This window comes from Aptenodytes forsteri, unplaced genomic scaffold (assembly GCF_000699145.1).
Source record: "Aptenodytes forsteri isolate BGI_AS27 unplaced genomic scaffold, ASM69914v1 Scaffold55, whole genome shotgun sequence".
Lineage (NCBI taxonomy): Eukaryota > Metazoa > Chordata > Aves > Sphenisciformes > Spheniscidae > Aptenodytes > Aptenodytes forsteri.
The window spans coordinates 5,688,629-5,698,338 of record NW_008796063.1 but is presented as its reverse complement, the minus strand read 5'-3'; the positions used below and the strand labels follow the sequence as shown (position 1 = coordinate 5,698,338).

At 40.4% G+C, this 9,710-nt stretch overlaps 1 protein-coding gene across 1 annotated transcript in view; it reads left to right on the top strand.

The window, feature by feature from the left end:
* The first annotated feature begins 602 nt into the window (after positions 1–602).
* PRKAR1B (protein kinase cAMP-dependent type I regulatory subunit beta) overlaps positions 603–9,710 on the top strand; it is a 102,098-nt gene continuing 92,990 nt past the window's right edge. The window contains exon 1 of the mRNA XM_009286373.1: positions 603–805. Within this exon, the coding sequence (XP_009284648.1) occupies positions 629–805 (177 nt within the window). The 5' untranslated portion in view covers positions 603–628. The remainder of the gene's footprint in view (positions 806–9,710) is intronic.

Below are 9,710 nucleotides of genomic sequence, written 5' to 3'. Positions count from 1 at the left end.
GGGGGCGGCCGGGGGGCCGGTGCAAAAGCTGCCCTCGCGGTTTTTGGTTTGTAATGGAGCCGTCACATGCTCTCTGGGGGAAATACAGAGGGGATTGGGGTTGTTTTCCCCCCAGTTACCAAACTTCCCTTTGGGCAGCTCAGCCCCCTCTTCCCCGTCTCCCCCGGGACCGCGAAGGGTTGCTCGCTGTAAAAGGGGGGGGATGTTAAAATTTACCAAAAATCCTTCTGTTGCAGAAAACTGGGTTTCTGGTGATGGGGAGGGAGTCCCCAAGGGAGTAGAAAAGCAAGGTTTTACGCCATCATTTAATAGCTGTCTTTGAAACTCACGGCCTTGTATGATTAATTGCACTGTTATTTCCAAAGGTTGACTGCCGTCTAGGAGTTAAAATGCTCTTTTTGTACTTACTGGTATGTTGATCGTACAAAGATGACACGATTCAGCATTTCCACGTACAACCCCAGAACATTAAAATGTTCAGAATCGATAGCTCTTGAATAGGCAACAGGCAATATTAAAATGCCTTTGCTCCTCCAGATCTCTCTGACAAAGGATTTGGGAACGGTCTCTTATCTCTTTCTTGCACCATTTTCTTACCTAGGTCTGTTTTCTGTTTACAAGCCTGAAGATGGCTGCTGCTTCTTCCTGCAATGTGGAAGAAGATGAGAGCCTGAAGGGATGTGAACTCTATGTTCAGAAGCACAACATCCAACAGATTTTAAAAGAGTGCATTGTAAACCTTTGCATAGCAAAGCCAGACCGACCCATGAAGTTCCTCAGAGAACACTTTGAAAAATTAGAAAAGGTCAGTGATTTTCAGGTGACTTATAATTTTCGATTTTTAAACTGAAAAAGATTGTTTAAAAAGTTTCAAATATTTTGCTACATTTTTTCCTTTTAAATTTTAAATTATCAGGCTACTGTTAAAAAACAGGCTGTTAGAAGAAAAAAACATCCCTTTATTTGCTGATGTCTGCTATAATATTGGCTATTGTGTAGAATTCTTTGTGCATAACACCAAGATTATAATTTCTCAACAAACTGCACTTGTTAAAAATGACCCAAAGGGTTACGAGCATACTTTGTGTTACGATACATGGTGTCCTGAGCTCTCATCTATGGGAAGAACCTGCCCGTGAGAGCAAAAGATGCTGTTCCCTGTTTATTCCAGTGTCAGGTGATGTGGTTTTCCCTTCCTCTAAAACTGAACAAAATCAGGGAACCAGCAAGTTCTGAAAACCATCAGGCAGTTTGCCGTTTAATTTTACTGCTCTTGCCTGTCTGCATTTCTTATCCCAGGATCCTCCAGCAAGAGAGGCATTGAGAGAGACTTAATATACTGTGGCTGTCTTCAAAAGCAGTGCAGAGGGGGAAACATTTTAAAACATTCTTAGACAAATTCTTACTAAGGCCTATGGGTGTCTTTTGCAGGAAGATCATGTTGTGTGAGCACAACTTTTCTCTGGGGATGGGATTTCTCCAGAAATAAATGGGAGCACAGAGCTGCAAGGTGTTGGTTATACCAGTCCTCAGTCTGCCAGAGACTTTATTCGTGTACTTAGTTTAAGAAGAGGATTATTCCCTTTTTTTGAAGGCAATGTCTAAAGTTTGTACGCTTAAGATATGAGTTTTATGTAGTTTTTTCCTTCTAGAGACAGAATTTTGTAAGGACAGAGAAAGAACAATAATACCTAGTGAATAATACATAGAGCTGATTACAGGTGATACAAGCATTTTATACATCTCATTGTCCACTTTTCAGATAAATTTTGGTATAGGCGAGTATATGCCAAATTTGTGTAGCTTTAAAAAAATGCAAACATTGCATTTTGGTAGAAGCCCAGTAAGAATGCCTGGAACATCAGGAAGGGGTAGGAAATACAAGATGTTTTTTAATTGTAATGCTTATTATTAAAAAAAAAATCTCTTAGTTCTGCATATTCTAAACTTCTGAGAGCTAAGACCAATTTCAAGAGAGTGAAATCTGTTGAATTTCCTTTATTGTATTGTGAATTGTTATCCATCTTAATGTGTGCAATTCCGGACTTCCTGTCTAGAAGAATAAACACCATTTTTGCAAAAAATGTTAAAATATGCTGTAATATTTTAGAGTATTCTCCATAGCTGGTGGGATTACTTGAGTTGTTGTATTGGGGGAGTTTGACTTTATTGATCTAAACACAGTACACAGAATTGAGACAGGAAGGCAGTTCCTACCCTTGAGAAATTATATATTCTTTCATGTAATCTCCTATTATTTCCCAAAGAACAGCAGATACCAGAATTCTGTAGCAGGATATCGACCAGGATGCAAACACAGAAGCTGATGGATATCACTTGTCTCGAAATGAGGGGAGATGATTTAGAAATGACCAGTCTCAAGGCATCAAATTCGATGAATGTCGTGCTTAGTATGGAAGGAAGCAATCTTGCCACTGACTCTGTAGAGCAGCCTGGGAGCTAAGCCTGCTGAGTCTAAAGGCTTTAGGATGCTTCTGGAGGTTTCCAGCACTGTAATTCCTGTTCCTACAGCAGTTTGACTTCCTTGCCCCACCACCTCTGAGGACTTTCTTGAGATGAATTGCACTGTGGAGGATTTTCTGCTGTAGGATAATATTTTGACTTGGTTGGTTGCATAATAACAGTTGAAGGAAGCCTTGTAAAGATAGAGAAATCATTTCAATAAGTTTTACCCTGTTTTTAGAAGACACTTGTCTTCTAAAGGTACACAGCAGTTTGACTTCCTTGTTCCTTGCCCTCTGAGGACTTTCTTGTTATGAGTTGTTCTGTGGAGGATTTTCTGCTGTAGGATAATATTTTGACTTGGTCGGTTGCATAATAACAGTTGAAGGAAGCCTTGTAAAGATAGAGAAATCATTTCAATAAGTTTTACCCTGTTGTTAGAAGACACTTGTCTTCTAAAGGTACTTCTTCTATAGGTACTCTGAAGAATGTTAATTGAATTGTGAATTTAGCAGTTGCCTGTTACAGATTTTTGTATGTGAATGAGCAATACACTGATATGGCACGTTTGCTATTAGCTCCTTTAATTTTGGTCCTGTGTAGGGAGAGGAGTGAGAATCTTTGGGTTTAAGCACGATTTTCTAAATGAAGTCATGCATTTTTCCACCAAAGTGTGGTGTTTTGGGGTTATTTTCCAAACTCATTAAAATAGACAGCATGTTCCACTGAAGAGAGCAGTAGAATAACACTGTATCTGTTAAAAATTCATGTGGGCAGTTTAGAGATGAAGTGTGGGATATTTTTCAAGTGGTTAAAAAAACAGCTTGTGGAAAACGTGTAGAGCTCGATCGACATCAATGTACTGGAGCTACCTCAGAGGTGAATAAAAAAAAGAAGTATATTTCATTTTGCTAATTCTTAACTACATCTCATAAAATCAACTCAGAAAAGCAAGATTTATTATCATATGCAAGATCAGACCATATCATAAATGCTTTTTGCCTTACTTCTGATGACATCAGAGTTAGGTCCATTGCCTTCAGCCTTCATCTGTACTGCTAAATGAAGAAGGGCCAGGGACTAACCCCTGACCCCACGACACTAACTGGCCCCAAATATAATTCTTAGGTCTAACACGTCTAGGAGCAGGTTTGTTTTGGCAGGAGTGAGTTCAAGCACCTCAGGACAGAGCCAGGGAATGAGCTAATAGTTGAGAGATGTGGACTGTCTTGGGCTAGTATTCAGGACCATGGCTGGGCCATTTTTTATTTCAAATTGACACGCCCTGAGAGGGCTGTAAAGTGAGAACATGAATAAATACTTATGAATAAAGTGCTAGAGATTGAGGTTTGATGTTTGATTCTGCAGTTGTCGTTTTCAGCTGGAGAAGTGCCAAGGTTAGAGTCTGATGCCTTTATAAGTTGGCAGCTTATTTGTATCAAGTACAGTATTAAAAAACATAACTCTGAAAATAATTGTAGGAGAACTTTAATAGATATTTTTCTGTTCACTTAGTACTGGCAGGACCTGCTTGTCTTAAGATGCCAGTAATTGCTGGGAATCAGCCTAAGTTTCTATATTCTGAAGTTTGCAAGTCAGTTTTTATATGCTGTGACTTACAAACTTCAAGATGACATCTACTCTGATCACGTTAGCAGTTACTTTGTAAAAATCTCTAACATTCCATTGAGCACAGAAAAGAGTTGAAAATGGTTTAGATACATGAGATTTTTAAAATTATGTAATGTTTTCTTTTGCATAATTTATTCTACATTTCCCTGTGACTGTATAGAACTTCTTGTTGGTGGATGGGGTGAGGAAAACCTTTCCCCTAGGGGTATTAATTGGCTTTTTTAGAGCGGGGGAATAGATGTTAGTTAAGAAACTGTGGCATTATTCTAACAGCTGTAATTAGGTCCTGTTTACCTGAGGACCAAAGAAGGCATAGCAGAAAAAACAGGGAACCCATCTTTTATCTCCGGTTCTTACCTTATGTAAAGAAGTTAATTACTAAGAAGTTACAGGCAAAGCCTTGTATTTTCAGCTATACTGAGACTGCAGAACTTTCATTAGTGTCAGGCTGTTCAGTGCCATGATTATGTGATCAAAGGTGGAGTTGTCTTGCCAGGCTAAGTTAGACTTTTGTTCAGCAGAAAAAAATATAATAAAGAGTAGAACTAATGAAGAAGATGGCACAAAAGAAGGGGAGGCAGCAGGAACCTGCAGGATATGTTTAAGCATTACCAAGTACTCTGCTGAAGCCATTTTTCATGCGGTGTATTTCAGAGCAGCGGCTTTGCTAGCTGAGCCAGGTGGTCTTTGCTGATATCTTCTGGACCTGAGCTCTCTCCTGGTCCCTTCTATTGCCCTGTGCACATACAAGAAATACTGTCTTGCACATGCTGAGCTTACTGTCTTGGATTGCTGTGGATTGACAGTGGTTTTATGGACCCAGGCTGATGCTGCGTGTCTTAAGGTACCCTCCAAAAAGAGAGTTTTAGAAAAACAAGGACTCTACCGGTAGTCTGTAATTAAATAAAGCAAAATGAGATTATCTGCGTAGCTCCACCTGGTGATAATAGGCAATTTTGCACACAGACCTGGTCAGAAAAATAAAGGCATTTGTGTGACAGGTTTGCTGTAAACTAGCACTGAAAAGAAGGTGTGTAGTAAAATACAAATTCATTCACTGTTAGTAAAATACAGTTTATTTATTTATCATAAAGAGTTTCAGAATGAAGGGTATTTGAGCATCAAAATTTGAGCATCAGGCTTTTCTTCTGCAACAGTAGTCTCTCCCAGTATTTACATTTTGTCACAACAAGAAATTTTTCAATCAATAATTTCCACCAGAATCTGGCCAAAAATGAAATTCATTCTTATAGGTACAGGTGATAATGCTAAGTATAACTAATTCCTTTAAGATAAGCTGGGGAGAGGTTATGGATTGGAAGGAAAATCTTATGGAGGAAAAACTATGGAAAAAATGCATTAATTAAGCAGTTTGATAAAGACTAATACAACAAATATTTCTGTATCTTTCAAAGCTTGCAAAGCAGTCGGGCGGTATCTGCTCGGTGGTCAGAAATGTTGCTAAAGCATGTGGGACATACCTGAGCTACCCGAGATGCTGATAGCAACGCAGTGGTGGGAGCACCGGGTGCCCTTGCCGTGTGACTGCGGTTCTGAGTAGGCTTGGGCAGCCTCTGCGGCTGCCTCTCCGCTGATACCAGTACCGGAGAGAGCTGGATGAAAATCATACCGAAATCAGGTTGGACCTCTGTGATTGCCGTAGTCAGCCACAGGCAGTGTTATGAGAGTTTTCTTGGAAGAGGTAAAGTAAAAACTAAGTGAATTTTTAAGACCCTTCAGGCAGGCTTTCCTAAACACAGGTTTAGGGAAGGGTGGAGGATGAAGGGGATAAGAGCAGAAAGAGAAAGAAAGTTTTTTCCTAAGAAATAAAATCGGTTGTAAGTGAAGCCGTACTCTTACGAGCTTGTACAGAACACATTAGAGCGTCACTGAGCTCCCTGGTTACTTTGTGTGTCTACAAGTGTGAGTAGCTTTCCAGGTCTCAAAGTCAAAAACTAACAAAAATGGAGCGCAGTGGTGGAACGAGCGGGGAAGCCTGTCTGGATGTCGCCCTTGTTTCACATCTCAAGCTATCATGTTTTACATTCATCAGGATACTTAATCCATGTTACTCTTTAAGCATCTAAGTGGCTTTAAAGAAACAGGTTCATACTTAGCTTTAAACACATGAATGAAATACCTTGCCAAATTTGTGTAAAGTTAAAAATGGTGCTGGGTCAGGCACTGTCTGATGGCAGATTTCACTAGATCACAACAGACTCTGGGAAAGCTCCTGATACTAACGGGCCTTTACGGCTAGGAACAGGTACTTACACACATTTGCCCCCAGCTGACTGCAGCTTTTTATAGGCTCCCAAACAGATGTAGGGGCCCTCAAGCCTTATTTTACCAATTGATTTTTGAAAAAGAGTTTGCCTGAGCTTAAATCCTGTCTGTATTGGAGTCTGTGGCTGCAGAACTGGCTGAGTACCTACCCTCCTGCTTGTCTGCAGCTCAGCAAATCCTTCACTAATCTTTTGAGAGGCCGGTTGTACTACATAGCAACTTGCCTCAGACAAAGTAAAACTCCAGATTCAGGGATGTGGGCATTTTGAGTCCTGCAATTCCTCCTTGTTCTCTGTGTTTTACAGTTGTCAGAGTATCAGGCAAGGCGCTCTGACAGCTACCAACCTTTTCCATTACAACCGATGGCTTAGCTGAGGCGAGGCAGTAGCTTTTCTGGAAGGCACTAAATTATCTTCAAAATTATTTCCTTTTATTCTCTTTCAGTTGTAGGAGGTGACTTGAGGACCAGAGGTAGTTAAGCCTTTTCTGTCTTCCCACAGTAATTATTTTAAACTGAGGGGCATGCCGAATAGGAATGATAGCAAGGAGGAAGACTATGTAAGAAATGATACAAATCAAACCAGATTTCCAATATGAGGATGAATTTTGGTTTTGCTCCTGTTTTTCAGTTAGTTTTCAAGTAGTTCCTCGTTAATATTCTCCTAAATGCAGAAAAAGATGACTCCTTATTTTTAAATACCTTTTTAGTGCTGCATGAATTCATTTTAATTAGGCACATAGGATGGGGGTTGAGACTGTCCGACTGGACACCAGTAAGACTGGGTGGAGAACTGCAGTTTTCGTAGCAGATTTAAGATGATTTGAGATTTGACTTTGTTTCAATTAAGAAAAGGACCTTAGATTTTGAAATGCTATAGGCAGGGGAATTAATTGCTTTCCGGTGTGCTCTGCTGAGGTCTGCGCCTCTGTGGTTGCCTGCTTGGCAGCCTGTGTTGGAGCTGTACCCTGACAGCTTTGTAAGCTCAAGCTGTTGAGGTTCTGCAACTCCTGGGAGCTCAGCCCGCCAGCTCCATCACCCCTGGGCAAGACACTAGGGAACTGAGAAAGTGAGCTATGGGAAACAAAATAAAAACATGTCCATAATTATTTTAGTTTGGATTTATTGGCTAATTGTGAAGAAAAAAATACTTAATGAGTTGTGAGCATCCCACTGAAGGGTTAAGCGGGACACATGGATTCTTGCCTGAGCGTGCTGTTCAAGTTGCTATCTAGTCTTAATACACTGTACCAATGAAGGCACTCATAGCACATGGAAGTTGTTTTGGGTTTCAAAAATGAAATGCATGTGGAAGGGAGGAGGATAAAAGAGAGAAAAAAAAGCTGAGTGTATATTTAAGGTGGGCAGCCCAGCACACGTATTTTCCTATTTGTATTAACATCAGATAATTTCTTAGAAGAGAGAATAGATTGAGTAGAATTTTATTGAAGAGTAGAAAATGTAGAAATGTTTTAGAGACAATTTCCACTCTGAAATGACGGAGGGAACACAAGATTTTGAATAACCACCCTTGCTGTCAGCAGCACATTTGATCTAAGGGCATCAGTATGCTTCTAAATGTTAAGTAGGCCTACACAACAGAAGTATTTTAAGGAGCAAAATGGCATGCTAGCATTTATGATTCCCTCTTTGTTGATAACCTCAATTATCAACTATCTCTTCCTATGCTCTGATGGTCCATTTCTGCCTCTTACGTATAAGCCTCACTGAGATTGGTGGTGTTTCTCTTGGATTAAGGGTCTGCTGTGTTAGAAGGCTGGAATAAAAAATAAATAAGCAGCTTTGGCGTTACATATCCAGTGATTAAAAACTTCAGAGTGACTTAGGTGTTCTGGTTGTTGCTGAGAAATATGGCATAATATTTAGCATTTTAGTTTAAATTATATTTGTCTAGTAGAAATAGAGCTTCTGTGTGGGCATGTTTCTTCTTATACAAGGTATGTGTGCATACATTGTTATTTGGCTGGATTTTAGAAATCAGAAGTGTTGTCTGCGGTTCTCTTTGATTATATAAGCTTTTAAGTATCAAAAATATGGTCTGTGTTTTGTAACATAACCTCTCTTACTTTACTGTGAGGCGTATGTAAGAAAGTAGGGAAGAGGTGGTGATGGGTTGAGATACTGCAAGACACTGGAGGGGAAGACAAGAAGTGTTAACGTGTTGCAGGAGGTAAAAGGACGCCAGTAAAGGGACTCAAGAAGGCGAGCAATGCAGTCAGAGCGGCAGAAGAGTAGGCGGATTTTTGGCAGGAGAATTTTGCCTAGATTGGAAATTGGGAATGAATTGAGATGCAGAGAGGCCACCGAGGATGCAGCAGTAGTAATCAAAGCGGTGGATAACTATGGAGTGGATAAATATGTTAATAGGAGGAGTGGATGTTAAAGGTATTTCTTAGTGATGCTGTAGAAGAAAAGGTGGCATTTCGCATCGGGAAGGCAGTGGAACAATAGTTTGGAGTGTGTGAAAAGTCTCCGATTACAAGGCTGAACAATCATAAAGATAGTAGAGTTGTGCAGCGTGACAAAGACAAGACTGGAAAGGACATTAAGACCTCCCAAATTTCTCCAGCTTTCAGTGATGGCATCAGTCAGTCCTGTGCTTCCAACAAAGTAGAGTGCTTTGCCTTTGGCCTTTATTAGTTGCTATAAATCATTGTGTCAGCCTCCAGGAGTGATGGGGCGGTGTTAGAAACCTTTCTGTATTGAGAGCATCTCCTCTGGGTCAATTCCAGTGCAAAGAGAGATTAGTTACGTGCATATGAAGTATCCTGCACATTTTCTGTGGATAAATAGAAAGCGGATTCCAGGTCTGTCAGTCAGAAAACTTTATGAGTGTGCTTGAGGAAAAAATAAAAAGAGAAAGTATTTCATTTAGAGTGTACTTTGTGTTGTTGCTTTTGAATGCAGTGGATAAATTGTAGGAGGCAATTTGTAGGATCAGAGATAGTGAGCAGTGATATCGAACGGCTGACTTGCTTTTAAAAGTCTCCTTGGGATGTTACTGTAAAGCTGCCTGTGGTTTGGAGGCTCCTCAAGTGCTGTCCTTCCTCCAACTGAAACATCTGAGTTTCCAGGCGGTGACAAAGCCTGAAAGGAGAGATTGGGAGAGGAACTACTGGAAGCGAATTTCTGTTTGGAAATGCTCTGGCTGATAGAGAAGAAAGCTTCTGGGTCAGGAAGCGTGTGTGCTCCTCAGCAGCAGTCTGAAAGGAAGGGTAAATCTAAAAACTGGCTTGGCATTGTGGCCGCTTCACTTGCAGTGTTTAGACTCATTAAAAACTCGTGGAAACATTAATCGGGAAAGGCGATG